The sequence below is a fragment of the Mastigoproctus giganteus genome, chromosome 3 (genome assembly GCF_048544385.1).
Source record: "Mastigoproctus giganteus isolate SK-2022 chromosome 3, ASM4854438v1, whole genome shotgun sequence".
In the NCBI taxonomy this organism is placed as follows: domain Eukaryota; kingdom Metazoa; phylum Arthropoda; class Arachnida; order Uropygi; family Thelyphonidae; genus Mastigoproctus; species Mastigoproctus giganteus.
The window spans coordinates 157,609,182-157,634,823 of NC_143577.1; the positions used below are offsets into that span (position 1 = coordinate 157,609,182).

At 36.1% G+C, this 25,642-nt stretch overlaps 1 protein-coding gene across 2 annotated transcripts in view; it reads right to left on the minus strand.

The window, feature by feature from the left end:
- Nucleotides 1–25,642, minus strand: part of LOC150088352 (inactive tyrosine-protein kinase 7-like) — a 376,615-nt gene that overhangs the window by 41,292 nt on the left and 309,681 nt on the right. For both annotated transcript variants that reach the window (XM_090369462.1, XM_090369464.1), the window contains exon 8: nt 20,572–20,841. In XM_090369462.1, coding sequence (XP_090225588.1) covers nt 20,572–20,841 — 270 coding nt within the window. The remainder of the gene's footprint in view (nt 1–20,571; nt 20,842–25,642) is intronic.

A 25,642-nucleotide genomic window follows, 5' to 3' on the forward strand; every position in this document is an offset into this window, starting at 1 on the left:
TATTTTAATAGAATAACTGGAAATTATACAATATATATTGTATAATTTCCAGTTATTCTATTAAAAGACTTGTTGATGAAAGGTGACTACAGTGGGATCAACTGATGATGTTACCAACAGGAAATTGTAAGTTACTAAACGTTTCATACCTATTAAGAAATATTGTTCAAGGCTTAGGCCTAAATGCATGGGATGCATATAAATTATCAGGGGACACAGAAGCCAGTCTGTAATCAAGTCACCAAGGAGGTTAGGCAGATTACAAGAAATCTTTGGCAAAGGATTTCTTTACTTATATAAACTCTAAGAGGAAGGAGATGAATCAGATTGGTCCACTTGATGATCCTGTACAGATAGCAAACAAATTGTAGTAGGGTGCTTAATGATTTTGTAATAACTGAGAGCAAAGTGGAGGAGAAATTGTTGAAGTTAAACATAAGAAAGGCACCTGGGGTGGATGGAATCTATCCAGTTATATTAAAAGAACTAAGCAAACCCTTAGTTCTCCAGTCCAAGGATGCTCTCATAATTATGAGAGCATCCTTGGACTGGAGATGTGCAAATGTATCCCCAAAGGGGGATCGAAGGGTGGCACAAATAATTACAGACCAGTTAGTTTAACTTCTGTTCCGGGTAAAATAATGGAGTCACTGGTTAAAGATGCATTGCAGGATCATCTAGACAAGACTGCAGCAATAATTCAGACACAACATGGGTTTGTTAAGGGAAAGTCTTGTCTGACAAATCTGATTGGATATTATGATGTGGTTACAAAGGAACTGGATGCAAAAAATAATTTTGATATGATATACTTGGATTTCAGGAAAGCTTTTGACACTGTTATGCATGGATGACTACTGTACAAATTGGTGCAGAATGATAATCAGTGGGTTCGGTCCACTGTTGAAGTTTGCTACTACAACAGGATCTAGAAAATTTGGGCTGAGAAGTGGCAATTGAAGTAACCCAGAGGAACATACCAACTGTGTGGTAGAAAATGACCTGCGAGTAATTGTGCAGTCAGATATGAAGTTTTCTGAGCAAATCATGTGGTTTTGTCAATGATATACAGGAATTTTGCTAGCACGGAAAAGGAGGTGATTGTCCCTCTGTATAAGGCAATGGTCAGGCCACGCCTTGAGTACTCATTTTAGGAAGGATGTAGATTTGCTTGAGCATGTACAGAGAAGGGATCCTCTTACCAAGAGAGGCTTAAGTTCTGCAAATTGCAGCAGCTGAAGACTAGGTACCTGTAAGGTGTATAAGGCCTTGAATGGGTTGAGCATGCTGAATTCTGATAGGATGATTCTTCCACTTGTTCAGATTATGAACCTAAGGGAGCATAAATTCAAATTGAGGAATGACAGCTGTAGAATAGATGTGCAGAAATTTGGTGGGATTGCTGGAACAAACTTCCATCTGTTGTGGAAGTTGATAGGTTAAATAAATTTAAGGAGGAACTGGTTGTGTGAATTTTTTTTGGCTGATGCTACATAAGCTCATATGTCACGATTACTACTGTAAACCGATTTGGGGCACAGAACAGTGTTGATTTCTGAATAAATTAAGTCTGAAAAATAGGTGAAATTTCATTTCAATTTAGAAGTATATTACTTGCTTTGCACAAAGGAGCCAACTAATGCACTTCTATATTTGTGATCCCTGTCTTCTAAGAAGAGAGGAGTTACAAATATACTAAACAGAACTTGCAGTACAAGGTAAAGCCAAAAAAGTTGCCCATTTGTATATGCAAATATCAACTATTCTCTTTATCTGCATGTGGCATCTCAACTCCCAATGTACAGGTTTTCATACATACACAGCAATGCTTGGACTTGTGGTGGGTATGTTCTAAGTGGAAACCAGTCACCCCATGCAGATAATAATGTAACAGAGATATGATATTGAACTCTTTATACGTATGAATACAAAGAAAACAGTTCAACCTCGATATAACATGACCTCCTACCCCAAAAATAGCAGTTTCCAAGAGGGAGGGAATTAACTGTATATTCAGTTGCAGAGGAAACAACTAATTACTAACAGCTACAGGGTAAACTAGGCAAAAATATACATGAACTGACAAGTGATTGTTTTCTCAAAGCATGGCCACCAAAAGAAATGTTAAAGATTATCAAAAAAAAAAGTTGTATTCCAGAAGGAACAAAAACAGTCATGTAGACCACTGCTTACATATACAGATAAATGGAGTAATTTGAAAGCACTTAGTTTTATGAGTATACAGACTAAATTTCTGTATAATGTGATTCAAGATAAACACTTGATATTGAAAGGGCAACCAAGACAAGGTAAAGCCATTGTGCATCAGTAAAAGTCCCAGGTGTTTTATCAAAAATAGCTCCAATGCTTGAAGTGAGTTTGTATTGTTGGTGTGATGCCATTTGCTTTCCAAAAAACTTCAATAAAAGGCTTCAATTTCAGGACAGTAACAGCTCTATTACTGTCCTGAAATTGAAAGATGGCAAGATCAGAGCAGAGCACTGTTTGAGCCTGCTATTGTGGTGAGAACAGAGAAATTTAAGTTCTAGAATTTCTGAAAACAGTAACACTTAAGTGCAACATCATATGGAAAAGACAACATGGATAGCTTGTGCCAGGAAAAAAAAAAAAAAAATCACTGGGGATAGTGAACATTTTCATTTCTTGGATCTGATCACTGAAAAAAAAAAAAATGCTGTCAGTTCCAGCATGAATGTTTAAGTTCATAACAGCATTGTGAATTACTTTACTGGAACGACATAACCTTTAATACGTAATGTTTTATGAGTATACAGACTAAAAAAATATTTATGTTAATAACTACCTTGATGGGACTAAACACAAAATTTATCAAGTGAAGTGTGATTGGCTGACTTTTTACTATAAATCACTCTGTAGCAAGTGTAGGCATTAAATATCATGTTTGGGATCCATTCCTCACATTGGCATGGCATAAAGTGTGTGTCTGATGAATGGCGGTGCCTGGAACATCAGTTCAAACTCTGCCATGGTGATAGAAGATATCCAGCTCAGGACACTGGGGTTGCCAAGCCCATATGCATGTAGGAAAAAAAAAAAAAAAATCATTTTGAGGCTGTTGTTGTTGTTTGGTTTTTAGGAGCATTAGCAACTAAGGCCATATTGCTCCGGGATATGCGGAAAGGTCAAGGAATGACCTTTCCGCATCCTCCGTATTTGGTGGTGACGGGCTCGAACCCCGGTCTAATCAAGAAGCGTGTGCTACGCACTGCTGCTCCTTCCCACCTGGCTACGGAGGAGCCTCAATCATTTTGAGGCAGATAACCTGAAATAGTTAACCACTCAACTGTTTGCATCAAAAGAAATTACATATTCAGAAAGTTAATAAATGTCCAATCAGTTCAAGACATGAACAGGTGTTCACACAATAAATTTTACAAGATAATGACAAATTATGTTTTTGTCCATGAGATTTCAACATTGCCTGAAAGCATCAGCCAAAAAAAAAAAAAAAACTGCTTCCCACATCATCTGTTCAGCTCCTCTTCCCCACATTTAAAGAGATCCACAATATGATAATCGCCTCCTCATTATTGCATAAAACTCCGTAAGCTGGCCTATCAGTTTGTCTTGACTATACAATTAGCCCCAGGCATTTTCATTCTTCACCACCTTGAGTTTTGCACAATACAGTTGGTTTATTATACTGGGATTACTGCTACCCATATGCAATATCAAAGTAAAATTGCTCAATTTTTCTTGATCTTGTTGCAGTGACCACTGATAACCATCCCTTTATTCAGCAGGCTTTTATGTGAAACAGTATCAAAAAGCTTTTCTAAGTATATTATGCCAAAAATTATATACATTTGTTCCGTATAACTGCATTACTTCTTTAATCAGTGTCTCCATTATTTTTCCATGAAACAGAAGTCAAGCTTCCAGGTCTGTAATTATGCATTTCAGCTTTTGATCCACCTTGAATCCTAAGATGTCCTTATAATAATAGTTATCCACATGTAGTACCTTACATTTGTTAAATTTCAATTGCTACTTCTTCTTGATCGTTTTGCAAACTTAGACATAAAACCTAATATCTTGGGAAACTCATTAATAACAACTTTGTCTTCTCCCACTCAACCATCCCTTAACCTTAATGCAACACCAAAAGCTTTGTTTGAAACCAGTCAGATAAGATAACCCCTGAATTCAAGGATGCCTATGTTAATATAACTGTAGAGATTCTAGGTACCTTTTGTAAACTAAAAGTTTTTTGCAACTTTCCTAACAGAGAACTAATTGTGAAAATAGATACAAAATATGAATAATATCCAGTGGGCCAACATGATTCATTCCCTGAGTAAAGAACTATTTGTTGCTTTTTTTGGCCAGAGATGTCTGGTAATCTACCTTAGCTTGCCTCCAAAATTTTTTTTCAATTGATGTTAAATAATGAATAGTACCATTAAAATCTGTGTTCTTTATTTACCCTAAATGCCAAGTTTCATTGAAATCCTTCAAAAAAAATTACTGCTGGAGAGTGTGATTTGGTTGACAAAGTTAGTAAGTGCCTTAGGGGAATCAAGCACCATCAATTAGACCAGGTTTTAATTGGTTCAATGAATTTTTGAAGATGCACAGCTGTCATGCCTGAAAATATTGAGCTGGTAAGAATTTTACATATCGGTAGTTAGAGAAAGATGTGGGCCTCGCACCAAGATCCCTTTGATCCAAAAGTGTTTGTCAACAGTGAGTGGTATACTACTAAAGTGATCTTTCTTCACCTTGACAATGCAAGGCCTCGCACACCTTATTCTCGAGATTTAATGCCTTTTGATTTCTTTTCATTCCCAAAAGTCAACTTGAATAGAAAAAATTTGGGGGATGAAGAAGCTTTTTAGGCCTTCATTGATGGAATATGATCGCAAAAACTTTTGGAGTCACTCTTGTATTTTTCTTCTCTGCCACTAGTCTCATCACTAAGTGGATGTAATCTTATATCCATTAAGTATGTCTTAATTGGTGTAAAAAGCCTAGTAGCTTTTACCATTGCTTCCCAAACTCACCTTTGCCCTTGACAGTGGTTACTTCTTTAAGTAAATTCCACAGCAATACAGTGAAATGTGTATATGTAAGAGCGGCCTTACATATACACAGATTTGATTGGACATTCTAGTCCAATCAAATCTGCCTTGTGTCCATGTTAGTTGAACAGATTCTATAAAATATGCCAGTCGTGTATTCAGTGTGTGTTGCTGGCCTCTTGGCTACCCAGAAGCAGCAACCACTAAGAAAGCTGGGCCAAGTCCAGTAGATGGAACACTCTTATGGTCTCAGATGAGACAAACAAAAAAATAAACTCTCAACACTACACCTAGCCCACAGTCTCTGATGATCAAGATTTCACCATAATGAACCAAAACATTAAGTATGTAAAATTGGCATTAAAGATCTTCTATGTCTGAACACTGCTTTTGATCAGCCAAAATGAATCCTTCCTGGCCTCATATCAGATCCTCCATTATTCCTTAAGTTTTCGTAAATAGCACAATCAAAGTATATGGTCGTGACTTTCCTAACCACCACAAAAACAACATTTTAGAGAGTTGAGCCACTGCAAGCGTCGGCCTTGAATGTATCAAAAGTGTACACGTAGTCCAGTGCAGTCATATGTATGCTTAATACCGTTATGTACATATCAACTTTTTCATTGTATTGAATTAAAAAATCATCCTAAAAATGTTCCAAAAAAGGAAAGTTGATTTGGAGTTTCATGTATTTAATCAAAGGTGGACTGAAGATTATTTCTTCATTGAGTACGATGAAAAAGCTGTGTTTGGAGACTGTCAGTTTTTAAATAGTATGATTCCAAGCATAAATCTTATGATCAAATAAATCTTTGAACACTTTCTTTATGCGAAAAGAAAGTGTTCAAAGTTACAAAATTAATCAACAAAAAACACATCAGCCAAGAAATTTTTCAAGTTGCACATCTGATTGCTTTTGAAAGAAATTTGTCTCGACAAACAATTATGCAAAACATTTTAGCGTGGCATTGGATGACAGTACTGATGTAAATTTTTGAAAATTTAGGATTGAATATTAAAAACCTGGTAGGAGTCACAACTGACGGTGCAAAAAAATATGACAGATATCGGAGCTGAATCTCCGATTGGAATTCACTGCATTGTGCATCAAGAAGCTCTCTGTGAGAAAGTATTGGATCTGCAACAGTAAATTTTATAAGATCATACGTTTCAACAGTTTCTTTCAGAGATTGAAGCTGAATAGGAATATTTAATTTTGCATAATGAAGTTAGATGGCTTAGTCATGAAATTGATATTTGTATGACAGAAAAAGGGAAACTATCAAATATGGAGTGGTTGTTTGACCTTGCAATACTTACAGAAATTTCTAGTCATTTAAAACTACAAAGGGAAAGGAAAATTGGTCTCTGATTTGTATGGTGACATCAAATCATTTCAGATTAAGTTTTTATTTAAATCCCAAATTGGGCATGGCAATTTAGTTCACTTTGGATGTTGTACTGAGCTAAAAGAGAAATACATATTTCCAAAGAATCATTGCCTCTCGTTATTACAATTATTTTTTCATGAGTTTGAAAGTCAATTTGCTGACATAAGATCGTCTGAGAATCCATTTATTTCTATGGCTGAAAACTACAGTTCCGCCTTACAATTTGAAATTATTGATTTTCAAGCCCAATCATGGTTCAAAAATAAGTATATGGACTGTGAAAATAAACTACTTGAATTCCAGAAGGTTCTCTCATCTAAGGATTTTCCACTAATAAAAGAAAATGCCATGAAAATGTCGACATGTTTGCTAGCAGATTTTTTCACGCATAACATAAAATAAATAACAGATGAGTATCTTCATTCCATATTAACTGGCATCACAAATTTGAACAATTATCTAAAAATATCCAGCCTCAATCATCTCATTAAATGTTATTGCACTTAATAAAATTTTTGAATATATTCAATTTTTCACCTTAATATTGAAAAGCAGTGATCCCTTGCAGGTTGTAAATTTTCTAAAGTTTGCCTTATTTTTATAAAATATAAATCACTGACAGATTTGAAGAACATAAGTGTTGAGAGTTTCATTTTTTATATGTAGCCTGAAAATAGAAATTTCCTTTTACATGTAACAATTTTTCTCAAATTACTCAATGTGGCCATACAGGACAAGGTTGGACACCACTGGTCTAACGGGTCTTTTATCTGCAGATAATGAGTACTGCATTGTCTTGTTGCTTCCTTAACATGCTGGTGTAAAAAACAGTCATTTAAAAAAGCTTTGCTACTGTGTTAATTGACCAACCAATAAGTTCCAGTTGATATCTGGAAAATTAAAATCCCCCATGAGACATCTGATTTTCTAGCCTGCTCTGTCTGTACAGGAGTTATTTGTTATACTCATTTTGCCTATAGTGCACTCTTACTATTTATGTATGCCTCCATAGCCAAGTGGTTAGGAGCGGGAGTGCAGTAGCACACGCTCTTTGAGTAGACCGGGGTTCAAGCCCCTGACTGCTGAATACGGTCGATTTGCCAACCCGCACTGGACCAGCGTGGCAGATTATGGTCCATTTCCCTCCGCATGAATTGTTGAAGAGGCTTCCATCCTGCAGTGGGCTGATAATGGCCGCACTTTTTTTTGTGTATATGATACAATGTCCACATTTGGTGACTTAACCAGTACTTCAAATTACTATGCTTCTAGCATTAGTGAACACGTGCCCATGTTTTCTTGTTCTATGAGTGAGTACCCCAGTAGGTCTTGGAATCTCTGATGCTGTTAATACTATTAGTATGTGTAACCCTCCCTTATTGGTTTCGGCAAATCACAACTAATCTTGGTGCCTCCGTAGCCAGGTGGGAAGGAGCAGCAGTGCGTAGCACACGCTTCTTGAATAGACTGGGGTTCGAGCCCGTCACCAACAAATACAGAGGATGCGGAAAAGTCAGGGAATGACCACCGCATATTCCCGGAGCAATATAGCCTTAGTTGCTAATGCTCCTAAAAACCAAATAACAACTAATGAAGTTATTCAGAGTATACGACATCCTCAGCCAAGAAAATTACTATTCTTGATATACCTTTAAACTACTTCTAACCACTCTGTTTGTCATATTCATCAGTTATTTGGCCCAGAATACACTCTTACTCTAATATTTTTTTTTTTTTTGCCAGTGCTTATTTTGACCTCCTTCATTGACTGGTGCACTGTTTTAGATTCTATTTGCTTTTTAATTAAAAGCATAACTCCCCCAATCTGTTTTTAATCTTAGTAACCTTAACACTTCTCATGTATTTAATTTTCCCATAAGGACTCCCCTCAAATCCCTGACACCTTGCTTCCCAGGCTGTTGCATGCCCCAATAGGGCATGCTATAGCCTTGTATCCCATCCCTCTAAAAACACAGACCATGCGGGGTAAAATTTTAAAATTATCATTATCCATATGGTGCAAGCCCGAGGCTTTTGCTGCACCAGCCAAAAAAAAAAAAAAAAAATTTGGAGTTACCCTCAGATAGAGAGAACGAACAAGAGTAAGAAATAGAAGGGTGATGATATCCAGCTCGGGACCCTGGGTGTGCCAAGCCCATACTCACCAGATGTGAACCCATTTCATTAACATATATTATAGGTAAGAATGTTCTAGACCTGATCATTATCCATAAACCAGATGACATAATAGGACTCAGTCCTTAACAATAAAGGCAGGCAGGCAACAGAGTGAGGGTGAATACATAAATATTGTTAAAGACAAAGAATGCATACAGAGAAGAAAAATATGACATACCAGAGTTACAGAGAGATTAAAAGTGTATAATAGCAATGACTGAGAAATTATTCTCTGAGAACAAAGAATGAGGATAAGGGGTTTTTCATGTACTTTTGTACAAAAAGAAAATGAAATGGATTGGACCCTCACACAGTTGGTGCAGAAAAGTTCCTTAGATTACCTAGGTGATCAGTTGAATAGATTTTTTTTATATGAAAATCCCAAGCATGAGAGGTATTAGAACCATGGGTTGAAAAGATGAAAGAAGATACGTGTTAACATTAAACTTCAATTTCTGTAGAAAGCCACTGCTTCAGTTTCACTAAACTTTTCCATTGAATCAACACTGACAATCATTGATCAGATGGAAGGGATTCGTCACCCTTTTTAGGAACTGGTTGGATATGAACAAATTTCCAAGCAGAAGGGAAAGTGGAAAAAGGCAACATAGAACAGGGTAAGCTCAAGTGGCAACTGAAATGGGAAAAAGTTGCAGCCAATAGTTTTGGCAAGGAACCAGAATTCTTAACCACTATTTGGACTGCTTTACAATTGTTGCAAGCAGAATATGAATCATCTTATTGAACAGCCTTAGCACATTAACTGGAAAACCAAGGTTTAGATAAAAGATTTCATCACTACAAGAATAATTTCACTAATGCAATCTGAGGAAACGTTGACATCAGAAGATATGAAGCAGTAATCTCGCCACGGAAAAGAAATCTTGAAGATAATCCCATTTTGCATTCTTGTAATGCCAAAACTAGAGGAGAACAGGTATCCTGTGTGTTATCAGACACTCAGTCTAAAACACTGATGGATCCAATATCTTTCTATTACAGAAGATTTAGGAGAAGTCAGGTTGGCCTGCCTCCCTAAAATCCACTTATGCACACCTTCTCGATGGTAAGCCCTGTTACGTCACTTAGGAGGCAACGAACGTATAGAGTGGTTCTCTTCAAGACGCCTGGTCAACGTGAAGAGGAAAAGACCAAACCCTCCAGCATATGACAGCACAACAAAACAAATGGCCCTCAGTGGCTTTTACTCCCCCTCTTACGGTAGCGAGTGGAAGCAGAGGGTGCTAAGAATCTCTGGGTATGACCAGGCTGCCATGCACGGAAACTGAACTTGGCCTGTTACACCGTAAGATCACTCATCGGTGAAGACAGGATATTAGAAAATGTGAATTGGAATATCATCGATTTGGCTGAAACAAGAAGAAGAGTTGAATCACTTATAAGTTTATCAAGTGGAAATCTGCTGTACACCAAGGGAAACAGTGAAAGGAGTGAAGGTGGAGTTGAGTTTCTGGTCCATAAAGATTTAAAAAACAACATTTTGGAATTCAAAAGTACATCACCAAGGGTGTCAACTCTAAGAGGTACAAGCTAAAGGTTATAATGATTTATGCACCAACATTGAGCCATGATGATGAAGACATTGAAGAAATGTACACCGAAATTGAGTCTTCTAGATGAGCAGAAAACTCACTACACTATTATTAATGGGGACTTCAATGCTAAGGTTGGAAAAAGACAAACAGTGCAGAAAGGGGAACTATAGGAAATTTCGGAATTGGTGAAAGAAATGAAAGACTTGTGGAATTTGCAGAATCTCAAGGATTGTCAGTAATAAACATTTTTTTTTTTCAAGAAAAAGGGTGAACAGAAAGTGGACATGGAAGAGTCCAAATGGATTAACAACTAATGAAATCGACTTCATCCTCACTAACAGAAGTTACTGTTAGTGAGGATGAATGTGAATGATGTTACTGTTGGAAGTGTAAGATGTAGGAAAGGAAAGGAAAAAACTGACTCGAGTAAATAATACAAAGGTCTTTGAAATAACAGAAGAGGAGAAAAAGCAGTATGTACTGGAACTTAAAAACAAGTTTGAGCTTCTGCAGACTGCTCAGGACATTACAACTTTCTGAAAGTGATAAAGCCCCAAGAAACCTATAGGAAAAAAAGAAGAAAAAAATTAGTCAAGAAACACTTGTTATGATGAACCGAAGGCGAAAAATGAACAGCAAGATAGACACTGACAAGGACAAAATTGAGTGTACTTAGTTATGCAAAGCCATTAAAAAGAGACTCAGAGAGGACATAAGAATATTTAACGCAAGAAAAGTAGAACAAGCATTAAGGGAAAACAAAAGATTTAAATCAGCAGCCATGAGCAGTAATACAGAAAGACAAATGATGCTGAAACTGAAGAATAGCAATGGTGTAGTTATAAACAGCAGAGAAGGCAGAACACTACTATAAAGAATTATACAAGAAGCAAGGGAAGATGGATTGCAAATGAGCAACACATACAACATACCCGATATTCTTCCTGATGAGGTAGAACATGCATTGAAGAAAATGAAGAATCAGAAAGCCCCGGGGGAAGATGAAGTTACTGTAGAATTGTTAAAATTGGGAGGAAGAGACATAACCCAAAAACTGGCAAGGCTCTTCACAAAGTGCATTAGAAAAGGTGTGACGCCTAAGCAGTGGAATAATGCAATCATAGTTTTGCTGCATAAGAAAGAAGATAAATCAGAAATTGGAAATTATAGACCAATTAGCTCGTTATCCCACATACAAGTTGTTCACAAGGGTCATTACTAACAAATTAGAAAGAATACTTGAGGAGAATCAACTGAAAGAGCAAGCTGGCTTTATGACAGGATTCTCAACTATGGATCATCTTCACGTAATATCACAGCTAATGAATATAAAACACCATTATGCCTGGCATTTGACTCCATACAGCATAACGAAATGTTTTGGGCACTGGAAAGACAAGGCATAGATACCCTACATATTATGATTTCGAAGAAAATATGTGAGAATGCTACCTTCTTTATTAGACTAGACAAAGACGGTAGGAAATTTAAAATCGAGAAAGGAGTTCGACGAGGAGACACTATCTCTGAAGCTTTCAGAAGATTAGACTGGTCGCAGAAAGGAGAGTAACTAAACAATTTATGATTTGCAGATGACATTGTGGTCATAAGCTACGATCCCAAAGAATTAGAGGAAAATCTTATCAGTTATACACAAAAGATGAATATGGCTAAAACAAAAGTAATGATGAACAAGTATGCCACAGAAAGGGAAATAATGATTGAGGGAGCAGTAATTGAAAAGATGGAGTCATATACTTATCTGGGACAAGTTATTAGCTATAATAATGATAAATAGCTGGAAGTCAAGAGAAGAATAAATTTTGGATGGATAGCATTCAGGAAGAGAAGAGAAACACATGGATTAGGCAGCAAACTCAAGTAAAGGACATTCTTATCAAAACTAAAGAACTAAAATGGTCTTGGGCAGGACACATAGCTCGAAGACATGATGGCAGATGGACTAAGAACATAACAGAATGGTACCCAAGAGGAGCTAGAAGAAAACCTGGAAGACAAAGGCGGATAGATGAAATTCTTGAGTTTGTGGGTAGTAAATGGATGGCCAATGCTCAAAACAGAAAGAGCTGGAGAGGCCTTCATCCTGCAGTGGATTGAAAATGGCTGATGATGATGAATGCCAAAACACACAAGGTTGAGAATGACTCCGTTTAAAAAGAGACCATCACATTGGCTGTGTGGTTATGATTGTCTGGTAGGTAAATGAACAATGTGTGACATCATTAATAATTGCAAAAGCCTCAGCATCTTGACCAGCTGGGTACACGAAAATTAAAAATCACCATGCTGTTAGGAAATTGGACTGGAGAAAAGTCAAAGATTTCCAAGTGATTAGCGGAGTTGGGAGAACAATAGAAGCAACAGGTGAATCTGATAGAATGGGGTAGACAGAAGATTCCAAATTACTGAGTGTCACAGTTTGTTTGTTTTAGGATTTTATGGCGCATTAGCATCTAAGGTTATAAAGTGCCAAGTCAAGAGTGTCACGGTACACTCAGTAATTTGGAATATCCGAGTGGACATATATATGCCAAGAACACATTTGAAATTAAAGGAATCAAACAGCGAATAATTAGGACAACTGAGATGAGCAGTCTTGAATCAGACTGTAAGTGGACATCACCGAGATTTGTGAAGTTTAGATCTTTTTGCAGATTAGTTTGATTCATGATGTACCCAGCCCTTTGACATAATGTGGCCTTGACGACAATGCCCCCGCATACACTACTTGGGATCCCTCTAGTCACTATCTGATTTTGAAGCCTAGAAAATTACCAGTATGTTTGTTACAGTGGATTATCTAGTGGCCAGACTGCAAATACCATTTTAGAGCTGTACCAATGAAATGTAAGGGAGATTGGAACTTGCCCTGATGTCCATCATAACCTCAATCACACTGCATGATGGAAGAGATGTTGGGGGGGGGGGGGGTTGTAAGAGTTTTGGTCTGGAGATTTAACATGGGTTTCATTACTTCAAGCCTTCAAAAAGCAGGGTTTCTGCAAGAGCTCATGATTGAAATAAATATCGTTTTTTGAACTTCTCGCACTGCTCGATGCTACCACTTGCAGTGACGGACAGTAGCCCCGTATGGCAGTGTTTATTTGGTTGAGTCCATTCTCAGTTTTTGACCCAAGATAGGGAAGGCCATTGATAATTGGTGAGCGCTGTATTGCACAGAGGGGTGGATGATAGGCTGATGACGTGAGCCTCTCCCTCCTCGATTACCTCCTCAAACTGCTGCTGCTGTACACATTCAAAAATGTGGATTAGAAGCGAATTGTATTGTGAAATTTTCATATTTTTTTGAAATTAGTTATTTATTATGCCCTCCTGTTTTTTTTTTTATATTTGATTAGTGTTTTACAAACACAAACCTGTCTGACAGTCCAATATGGAAGGGGAGGATTCTAGGCCTAGGGAAACAATTCTGATAAGGTTGGTGATGAAGAATTACAATCTTCCAAGTCATTTCACTGCACTAGTGCAACAAGGGAAAAAAAAAAATTCCATCTTTGCAAGGGGTTTTACATTATTTTGATTACATTGGTAATCAAAGTTATCCTATTCCATTGTGCGTTGTTTGTGGCAAACAACTTGCAAATGCAGCAATGGCTCCAGCAAAATTGAAAAGAAAACTACAAATCATAGCCATTTGACAAGTAAGGGTGCTGATTATTTTAAATGGCTATTGGAATCTCAAAACAAACAGAGTATAGCTTTTGATAAAAAAAAAAAGTCACATTCAGTGAAAAGCCTCAAGAAGCAAGTTGTTTAGTAGCAGAACTTATTGCCCAGAAAGGAAAGGTCACACAGTTTGGGTGAGAACTAATAATGCCAGCATGTAAAATTATAGTGAGTAAAAATGCAGTATGAGAAATTGAAAAGATTCCACTCTGAAATAATACGATAAGTCGGTGTATTGATGACATGATGTTGAAGTTTTGTGTAATAAGCCGAAAAACAACAGCTTCTCTATCCGGGTTGATGAGCCAACATTTACTAATAAATGTCATGTTTGTAATTGATGGTGAAATTCAAGCAAACTTTTTCTGCTCCGAAGAGCTGACCGAAACAAGCAAAGGCCAAATAATGATTTGTTTTCATATCTGGAAACCTTTTGTCTCCAGATATGAAGAAGAAGAATTTCTGTCTTGGCACCTGTACTGATAGTGCCCCATCAGTGGTTGGCTCCATGAGAGGTTTCACCACTCTTGCAAAAAAAAAAAAAAAAAAATCCTGATGTTATCACAACACACTGCTTTCTCCACCGAGAGGTGCTGGTGTCAAAAACTCTGGCTGATGCTACAAAAATTGGTTAACTTTATTAGACAAAGGCCAGTCCACTCAAGAGCACTTTTAAGAATATAATAGGTCATATTTTTCTGAGTTCTTTGTCTTCAGAGCACTCAGCAAAATCACATCAACCAGTTGAACAAGTCTTTGCAAGGCAAAGAGACAAGATTCCATTTAAAAGGAAACTGAATCTTTGGAAAAATCATGTTGCAGAATGAGGGAGGATATCAGCAAGTCTCAAATGTTATTGAAAATCACCTGGAAAAATGCAGAAAAAATTGCACAGTATTTCCCTCCCCTTCAACATAACTGTATGAGGTACCCTTTCTCTGAACCTTCTGCTCAGCCTGAGAACAGGAAGAACTTTGTTAGCTGCAGTCTGATCGTACATTCAAGATGAGATTTACTGTGCCCCTAGACAAGTTCTGGATAGCAATGAACATTTCATTGCAATTTTCAACTTCTTACATGTGTGAGCAAGGAAATAAATTGACGTCCGTGTGTGCTCAATCTCCAGTTTGACCCTGAATTGAGTATTTGTGCAGCAAAAAACAAGCACAGGTTTCACATTAAAGAGGTAAATTTCATTCTTTATTTCAAAAATAAATTTTTATGCATATATAGGCCTATAAAAGAGATCAAGAAACCAATGCATGTGTATAATAATTTTTTTTAACTGCTAGGCTTATATAAAGTGTCTTAGGCTATATTTTTATTCATATTTCTTTGGCTTGTTGTTTTAGTAGCTTTACTATTCAACATTGTCAGTAAATTTTCATGTTGTAAATAACATTAATTAAAATCAATTTACAACCTTTATTTAAATTAAATCCCATTTTGTCTAAAGCCAGTTATTTAACAGAAATTTATTATGTTTGCCTTGTGAGTTTTTAAAATTTATGAAAAGAAAACAAAGAGATCAATTTCAAGGAAGGCAAGGTAAGCTTAACTACCTGATTTTTTTTTTCAAGAAAGGTTGGCTAAAAAGTTGTTTTTTTAGTTTTAAATAGGGGGAAAAAAAAAACTACTCTTGCACATACCATACCGCATTATATCTACAACCTACTGGGAGCTGTAGATATAATAATTTTTATGCAGGGGTTCCCTGAGACCTGAAAATTATTTCAAGGGTTCCTCCAGGGTAAAAAGATTGAGAAAGGCTGCTCTAAAGTGTTTGGTATTACACTGGTTGATGAGAGTCATCTACCACTTAGTATTGCCTGGTAAAATAGAGGGTTGACATTTCTCCATGTGGTCACCTCCAATATACTATGTGCAGTCTTCCCGGACTTGCATGGGGGTTATACCCAAGGTTACTAACACTCCCACCATTGTGAAGGTGCAAGCAGAGGACTTTGCCGAAATTTAGTCCACTTGAAGTAACTGAGAATGTCTGTGACATCCTTAAGGACCAATTGAACAAATGATTGTTTATTAGAAAAAGCTTGGTCTAAAGTAAAGTAAGGTTCTTGGAGCCGATGGCATCACTGGATTTGTGGGGAGGAACCCTTCTCAATTGTAGCAGCATCACCAATCCAAGGACATTTAGATAGAAATGGAATTCTGAAAGTCAGACAACATGATTTTAATAACCTGGTTAGATAATTTTACACAGTTATTTATGAGCTTTTTTTAAAAATAAATTTTTTCATTCATTATTTATTTGAATCAGTCCCTCATTGAAAGGTTACTGTATAACTAAAACACAGACAACATACTAAGCTGATTTGTAATTAATGGGTACTCTTCAAATTGGGAGTTACAATACAGTCAGATAGGAAGGCTTGGTGTCCTATCAAACATTTTCTTGTAGAGATAGGGAAGTTATACTCCCACTGCATAGCTTTTGACTTTCAAAAAATAGATTTCTGTCAAGTCCATACTGCACTAGTAATTAAATTTGTTGATAACATACACTTTAGATTGTCTACTAGTACAGTATGTTTTAACTTTTCTAAAAACTTGCATCAGTATTTCATTCATAATAATGGCTCTGTTCTCTGGACTTTGTTGTGAGGACCATTTCCAAAGCTTCACCAGAAAGAAGATGTCTGAGCATTGCTGTGGGAAATTGTTAAAATGCCTCATGACTTGAGATATTTAAAGCTTTGTTACTTGTCAGGTTTTCACACTGAAACTGCTATTGGTTTATCTTGAATGACACCAAGGAGTAATGGAATGATTACTTTTGTTTATTCATATAAATTTATAGAATTGACTGCGGTTCCATTTCAATCTTGGTGCATAATAGAAATAAAATAATCTGCATTCATGCTCTACTTCCTCACTGAATCATATAGTGCAAGGAAGCCACAGGCCAGAAAAAACAAATTATTTGCTTCCATCCTCACATAAATAACTATCCAGTTGACTTCTGAATTTATTCAAGCTCCCAGCCTCAACTACCTAAGAAGGCAACCTGTTCCAACAATCAACAACTTTCTGGCTAAAAGAAACCTTCCTAGTATAAACCTCTTCCCTTGTAATTTGAATTTATGATCTGAAGTTTTGGAATTCTCTAGAACAGTGAAAATTGTTCCCTTGTTTATTTTACTCCACCCACTCAGAGCTGTATATAGTGGGACTATGACCTTCATATCTCTACAGGATAATGTTTGACAAATCATTGATAGGACACTATGGGCTTTCCTGGCTGCCTGTTTACAATTTTCATATCCCTTTCTTCATCTATGTTGGGGTTACTGTATTAAAACACAGCTGCCATTCTTGCAGTTCAAGTCACCCCTGTTCATTAACTACTCTACCAATCTTTATGTTATGAAAATCAGTGGTCCAAGAACCTTGGGTGGGGTAGCCCACTTCTGACTTTACTCATACAACCCTCTGCCCTGCAGCCACCCATTCTAGAAAGATTAGAAGTCAGGGTTACTGACTTCTAATCTTTCTTGGCATAAGCATACCACATGTACTGCTTCCTTTACATGTAAAAAAAAAAAAAAAAAATTGGGTTTTCTCAGTGTCCCTTTTCTTCCAAACACCTCTGCTCCATGCCTTTTTTATAGATATTTCCATAAGCACTGTTCTTCTGAATTGGCTTCTGTAATACCTCCTCTCCTTGCTCATTTGTTCCTTCAACAGCTTTGGGGGTTTCATGTCAATCAGGCTGTAATGTTAACTTTTTATGTTTGATACAATCTAACATAAATCCTATTATTATATAAGATCAGTGCAATAGAATGCCTCGCTATTATGTTCACATGAAAATATTTCTGAAGCTCAGTCAGAAAGTTCTTTTCACCATATTTCTCTATCTGCATGTAACAACTACCATAGATTTTTTTTTTTTATGTGAAACATTCTTGGGGGCACCTCAACTGAGTAAACATGACAGGTCATGAAAAATGCAATGCAGAAGTGACATCACCAGCAGCTTCTGTTGCAGATGATACCAGAGGCAAATTATTGTAACTTGTATGATTGCAACAATACAGTATTTGTAATCAAATACTTGTACTTCCTGCAGCTGCCATTTGAACGGCTAATGGCTTGAATTTTGCTAGCCTCTTCCAAGTCAAGGATGTTTTGACATAGAATCATCTACCGCACGTGCTCAACCCATGCATGCACTTTTTTTTTTTCCCATAGATTAGATAGTCTGCGCAATTTCATATTACACTTGTGAAGAGATAACTGTATTTACTTTTCACTTCTATTAATCACAAAAAAAGAAAAATTTGATACCAAACTTATTGAAGAATTTTGGCTTTTACTATCATCAAGATAAAAGCATGAGTTTTGTCCAAAAAAAAAAAAAAAAATGGTTTACAGTGAAGCAATAAAGCATGTTTATTGAGAATAAACATCAGTTATAGCAGCATTTCCCATACGGTGTTCCATGCAAAATCGTAATTAATAATTAAAAAAAAAAAATAAAATTTGCAGCATTATAATTTTTAACAGTTATTAATAAACTGGCATAGACTAATAATCAAATAGGCCACGGAAAACTTTATTTTGGCAGGCTTTTACATAGAGGTAATGACATCTATAAAAAAGTAGCAATGTAGTGATCTAATATGCCATTTGTATATGATTTAGCTTGAGTACTTGGGGTTGAAGGAGAGAGGGAAGCGAACCGATATCATAACTAAACTCACTTCCGTGTATAAATATTTTTGATAATTATCGGTATTTCAAAATATTATTATTAAAATAAATGACCATGGATTTGTGGTTGAAAAAAGGAACGTTAAAACGAGAAGCAAATACAGGCACTTCCCGGCTTATGTAATACTACTTACATAAATATGGGGAGTCCCGATGATAGGTATCCAAAATTAACATCTCAGAACTGATTTATTAAATGTTTATAATCTACCTTTTTCAGACTGACACAAAAAAATAACTAAATAAACTGTCACTATTTAAGTATACAATCAATCGTATTCATAGGCTACTAGTGTGAAGAATGGTGTTGTTTTTTCATCTCACAAAGTCCTTTAAAGTTGGGAGTGATTGTAGAGTGTTTAGTGTCAAACGGCACCAGGGGTTTCCCCCATCTCCGCATAGTATACATTGTGGGTGTGGAACAGAACACTGTCAATGCCAGAGGTTTAAAAGTGTATGGGTTTTGTATATGTGTAGTGTCGTGTACCGTTGTTCCTCTGGTCATTTAGCCGCTAGGCCCAGTGATTGTAGACAACTGAATTCTCATTTTGGGTGCTACAGGGATATACAGGCACTCCCCAGCTTACGTAAGTTTTTGCTCGCTGATGCAAACTTAAAAAAATCGTGGAAATATCATAATGTGAACCCAAAAAAAAAACACACTTTGTTTTTTTTGGTAATTCGTTCCAAGACCTCGGAAGTTGAAATTTTCGCTATATAGACGCAATTTTGAATGCCTTTGTGATATTTTCCTTTCTGGTTTACTGGACTTTTCTGTTAGTGCAATCTATTATAAACAGGTAGTAAACTCGATCTTATTACATATGCGATAATACTGATAACTGGAATTCTTTGTTTTTACGTTACGGTATTATGGTGAAATGAGTTCCCCTTCACGCCTATTTACTTATTACAATGGTGAAGGGACCAACGGAAAATGCAAGTGCTGGCAGTGCTAGGAAACGAAACAAAATTGATTAATTAAGAAGTATGAAGCAGAACAAAGTTCATCATCTATTGCACAGAATTAGGTCTCACTGCTTCAACAGTGATCACAAAACAGCGTTCAGGTGCTATATCGAAGATGGAAGTGCCACTGAGTCCAATGGCCATTCAAGCAAAAGTATTTATGAAGATAAGTGCAGTGAGTGAACCTCAAGCCAAGTTCATGGCATGCATCGCACTGGTTTCCAAAACTTTAAAGTGTGTGGTGAAGTCGTCAGTGCCGATTCTGCAACTGCAGAGAAATTTTGTGATGTGTTGGAAAAAATCCCTTCTAAATTTCCACAGCAGTGTGCTTATCAGCTGGAGAGTTAATTCTGGCAACGATACTAGAAATGTAAAACTTGCTGATGTTATGCCTGTTTCCTCTCACTTTTTGTAATTTTTCCTGCACATGAGATAAAAAAATTGAATAAATAATTCTATTTAAATGTTCGTCAAACATTTCTTTTTTGCTTAAATGAAATCAGAACACAGTTGTGAGTGCTGCATAAGCATTTAGGAAAATTCCAACTTACGTAAAATCCTGTGGAACGCAACCCTTACGTAAGTCGGGGAATGGCTGTACTTCTAAGTATTGCAACTGTGGTCAGTGAAAGCAAGCAAAATTTTGTCATACTTCAAAATGAGGACGAACAATCGCAGCCTTTTGTTCCCCAAAAATCCCAGTGAAAAAACTAATAAAAGACCAAAACGAAAGTATGATGACAGTTATTTGAATTTTGGCTTTAAATGTGTTGGAAATAAAGATGCTCCTGATGCACAGTGCATTGTATATAATAAAATATACAATGCACTGTTCTTTTGCTCTGCTAAACTTGTAAGATGAACAGTGTTCTGCAACTAAAAAAGTTTTGGGAAACCTGAGTTATAGAGATCTGTCCTAATCTAACCTCCATCATAGTTTAAAGTGAACTTTTTGTTTTTACTCACCAATAACATCAACATCGATGGTTGCATTAATTACACCCTGTGAATTAGTAGCAATACACATATATCGACCTGCATCCTGACTTTGAACACCATTGAAATGAAGAGTACCATTGTCTTCTTTCACATGAGGCGGCCATTCAAAGAAAGGCTCTCCTTCTTTTGTCCATCGCACCACAGGTTTTGTTGCACCCCTTGCTTTACAATAGATCTTGGCTGTAGACCCAAGCTCTAATTTTTTGCTTACTGGAGATGGCATAAATTTTAGTTTCTCTATTAAAAATAGAAATAAATACACTGTATAATGCTCACATAATAACTAAATCAAGTATGCATTTATTCAGCCATTCATTTGAAAAATATATAAAAACAAACTGGAATCTCAGTATGGGTGGGGAAAAAAGGAAAGGGATTTGAAAATTTTTCCCTTCTACAATATTTTATATATTATTATTATTGATTTAAAAACTAACCTACCTGTATGGAAATTTTTGCTTCTTGTCTATGAGACCTGCAAAATTATTCCATATAGAGAAAGAATTTACACATCATAATAGTCTATAACTTGTTCCTGCTTTGCCCATAATTAAACCAGAATTTTTATTCCCTGTAACATCCTCTGTTTTCACCTTCATGCTAATAACTCTGAGTACATCACCCATTTGCAAGGTACAAAAACACTAAGTATATTTAGATATTGCACAGCTATGGCTGAACCTCCCTAGTACTAGTTAAGTTAAAACTACATCATCTCTTGTGAGGCTAATCACTTCCTAAATCTATTGATTTGGGAAGTGATTAGCCTCACAAGAGATGATGTAGTTTTAACTTAACTCTAGTTGTATGTAATTTGTTGAGTGAATTCATTTTCATTCCCCGCTAAATTTAAATAATTTGGAAAAAGAACTAAACTTCTAATTAATTTAAGAAATATAATAAGATCTCAGTAATGTCCATCACTCTCAACTGAACAATATTAGTCAGAACATTTTTATTTCCTTACTGTTACTATTAGCAAAATGATGCAAGCCTATGTGATATCAGCCAGAAAACTTCTAGCAATTAATTATTCTCACACCTATTTTTCAACAATATTCCCTTGTGTGTGCATCATCTGAGAAAGAATGAAGATGCAATAAGTATTTAGTTTTACTATATATTTAAGAAAGTGCATTCGATGTACCGTCATTTTTCAAATGTTGAAAAACAAGAACATCTCAAAAATTTGTAAGTAATGGTGGAAAAGTAAACAAACCTCAGTGTTGCTGCTTGCATGTGCCTTTACTTTTATAGCATTATTTATTGACCACTTAAGAATAACTTCCATTATGAGTTAAGCCACATTGGTTGTAGTACCATATTAAAGCCAGAACCCTAGTCTTTGCACCCTTTCCTAACAACAAGGGTGTAATCACTTCCTTCAGTAGATCCTAATGGTAACTGAAAATGTCATTACCAATTTTTTTATCATCAAACAGTTAAGGGCCCAGCACTGATTCCAATGGGATTTCACTAATAACATTAGTGAAGTTTCTATTTATTTGTAAGTGTTCAATTACAGTAGAGTGTTGAAAATCCAAACGAGTCAGCATTTATTATGTTGGTGCCATAAAATAATTGCAGTAAGCACTGGTTATTGTGATCCCATTAAACAAAAATTGGAGGAATATTATCCACAGGTTAGCAAAATAACAATAGATTTACACTAATGTACAAAGTTAACATAACACTTTGTAATCTGATATTTCTGTTCACTGACATTTTTTTGGGGGTTGTAAAATCCAAACTCTAAAAAAGATAAGGATCAATCACAACATGTGCAAGTGAGATACAGAGTAAAAAGATTCTAAACAGTGTTTTATCCTGTCATTTAAAAGGAAGCAGAAATTTTCAATAACTGAATCGAAGATTGAGATTTTAAACAGGTCTTCATTAGCAAAATTTTACAAGGAAAAGTCCTTTGACATTTTTTGGTTTACTGGAAATGTCCTTATAGCCCAAGCTAACTTGTAAAGTACTAGAGAGATACAGTTCTATGTATAAAGTCTCAAAACAAAAATGCACTTTTGTAGTTAGTTGTTTGACACTAAACCTTCTAAATATAAGAACAGCTAATGACCCATCCCTCGAAGATGGTGTTTATTTGTGGTTCACACAGACGAAATTTTGGAGAATCCATACCTGGACCTTTTGTGTGGATAGGTGCTGGGTTTTAACAAAAAATTAGGTGGTCCCTCAGATTTTAAAGCCAGTACTTTTGTTTTAAACTTTTTTAGTTAAAATTTATAAGCTGAGTACCCCTTCTGATTGATCATTGCAAGTAACAGTGATTGACATGCCTAGTCTACAGTTAGTCTTAATTAGGGTGTTTAACCCTCCCCACCACTAAAATCGGGAACCCTTTTTCTGATTTTAAAACACCCTAAGACTTATAGATTAGGCACATTAATCACTTCTACTCGCAATGATCAACCAGAAGAGGTACCCACTTGTAAATATTAACCCTTTTTTTTTTTTAGTCTCCAGAACACTGTTTTTGATAAATTCAAACTACTTCCAGTTCCAATTAGTTTGGATTATTGATGCTCTGCTGTACTTAAAAGAAACTGCCCCCATCAGTAATCTATCCTTTATCAACAGTCACTAAATTTCTATTGTTGTGTTTGCTCTCTTCCAACAAATTTCTTTGTGAATTGACATGTAGCATGCCATAAACCTGTTTCAACCTAAGCTCATCTCTCTAATCTTTTCTTCCCAAAGGCTCAATAATATATAGCAACAACACTCTAACAGTTATGAACTTTTTGGAATGTTCTACCAGAGTGGAGACTTTTTGTTGGCTCATTGAAGTAAAGCCTCAAAAGAGTTCTCTGTGATGGAAACAAGTATACTGTGAAAATGTCAAGCTTCAGAACATGAATCAAGGTTGGCTAGTGTGTGGAGATTTTAAAGTTATTAATCTGCTACTTGACCAGCATCTTTATTAAACAAAAATGTCTTGCTTTCTGAGCAAGTGAACATTGGGAAAGGAAAGTGTGGCCACCAAGTTCAAATAACAAAGTACTGTTACATCCTCTGCATATAAATGAAGAAGGAAATTGTTTCAAGTATGTTTGCACTATTTTTCCATAGCTTACTGATGAAAAAAAATCCAAAAAGTAAATAAAGACATGCTTGGACTGGTTTTAAAATTGTAGTTTAAGCAAATAGCAGAGTATAAAAGAAATGGAATTTCAAAAAAGATGCTATCTATACTTTGAGGTTCCTGTTTTTACTTTTAAATAAAAAATAATAAATCAAAAGCACCTCCACTAATATATTCTTTATTTTTAAAAATCCTGAAATGATAGAACAAATTTCCATTAAAAATGTAGTTCGGATTACTTTATCATTTGAGAACTTTGATTGCATAACTTAAATAATCACAGAAGTAACACTTTTGTAGCTCGTGCTTACATTTGGTTAACTTCAAAACCTCCTTCTGCAGTGTGACTAACCTAATGGAAATAGCAAATAGTTCACCATTTGTGTTATATTTAAGTACAGTATATAAAAGCTGAAAAAGTTGTGGAAAAACATTCATTTGGGCAATGAGCTCCTACGAGGTGGGAGCTCATTGCCCAAAATAAAAGTACAGGTAGTTCGTAAAGTGGAAATTTATTTCCCACAGAAAACGGGGGTTACATTATCAACAATGATTGATTTATCCAAAGAAATGAAAATGTAGCCTGTAAAATCAAGCAAATTATTTATGACTTACAAATGTTAAAGAATGTTTATTCATCATCGACTAAATGCACATGGAGTAGTCTTCTTCAAGGGGCATTTATTTCCAAATTTCAATAGAATGCATAAGCATTTTTAACGGAACGCACAAATTGCAACTAACACGATTTGCACAGAGTAAAAAGTTTACGAACATTTATTTGTTTTTTATATGATTGAAGATTTCAGTAAAGGACAAACACATTTCCACCTATTGGTATTTTCACAAATGCAATAACATCTACCTGTTTACAATTGCTTGCAGTAACAGAAAAGCCCAAATTGTTTTATGGTGACTTCCAGAAATATATCACAAAGCCGTTCAAAACTGGTTCTTATAACAATGAAAGTGTAGTGTGTTTAATGATTTGAATTGGTAACTAATACAATTTACACTATAAAAATGACCTTTTAGGGAGTTATATAGCAAAAATTTTAACTTCCGAGGTCATGGAATGAATTACCAATGTGTTATTGGGTTCACATTATGATGGTAACAGATTAGCATTAGCAGAGGCATTTGATGCAAGAAAGCAAGCTTATGCAGCATCAGCCAAAAAAAAAAAAAACCACTTCCACTTCACCCCTCTGTTCGTTCAAAATACCTGTCCAGCTGAGCCTTAAACTTATTTAGGCTATCAACCTCCACCACAAGGGATGGAAGTCTGTTCCACCAACCAACCACCCGCTGGCTAAAGACAAATTTCCGCACGTCTATCCTACATCTGTCTTTCCTCAATTTGAATTTATGCCCTCTCAGGTGATTATTCTGAGCTAGAGGAAGAATCCCATCAGCATTGAGCATGCTTAAACCATTCAAGGCTTTATACACCTCTATCAGATCACCTCGCTGGTGCCTAGTCTCCAGACACTGTAATTTGCAAAACGTAAGCCTTTCTTCGTAAGAGCACCCCTTTGTTCCATTCACTAATCTTGTTGCCCTTCTCTGTACTCGTTCCAGCAGCTCTACATCTTTCTTGAAATGAGGCCTCCAGACCTGTATACAGTACTCTAGGTGTGGCCTGACCATCGCCTTATACAATGGAATAATCACCTCCTTATCCCTGCTGGAAAAATTCCTGTATATCATTGACAATACTCCATGAGCTACTCTTGCAGCCCGTCTGCACTGCTCAGAGAACTTCATATCTGCCTGCACAACCACCCCCAAGTCCCTTTCATTCTCTACCACTGTCAGTGTTGTACCACAGAGTTGATACGTTGCTCTGGGGTTGCTGTTTCCCATGTGTAGTACTTTACATTTGTCAATGTTAAACTTCATTTGCCACCTCTCAGCCCATCTGCTCAA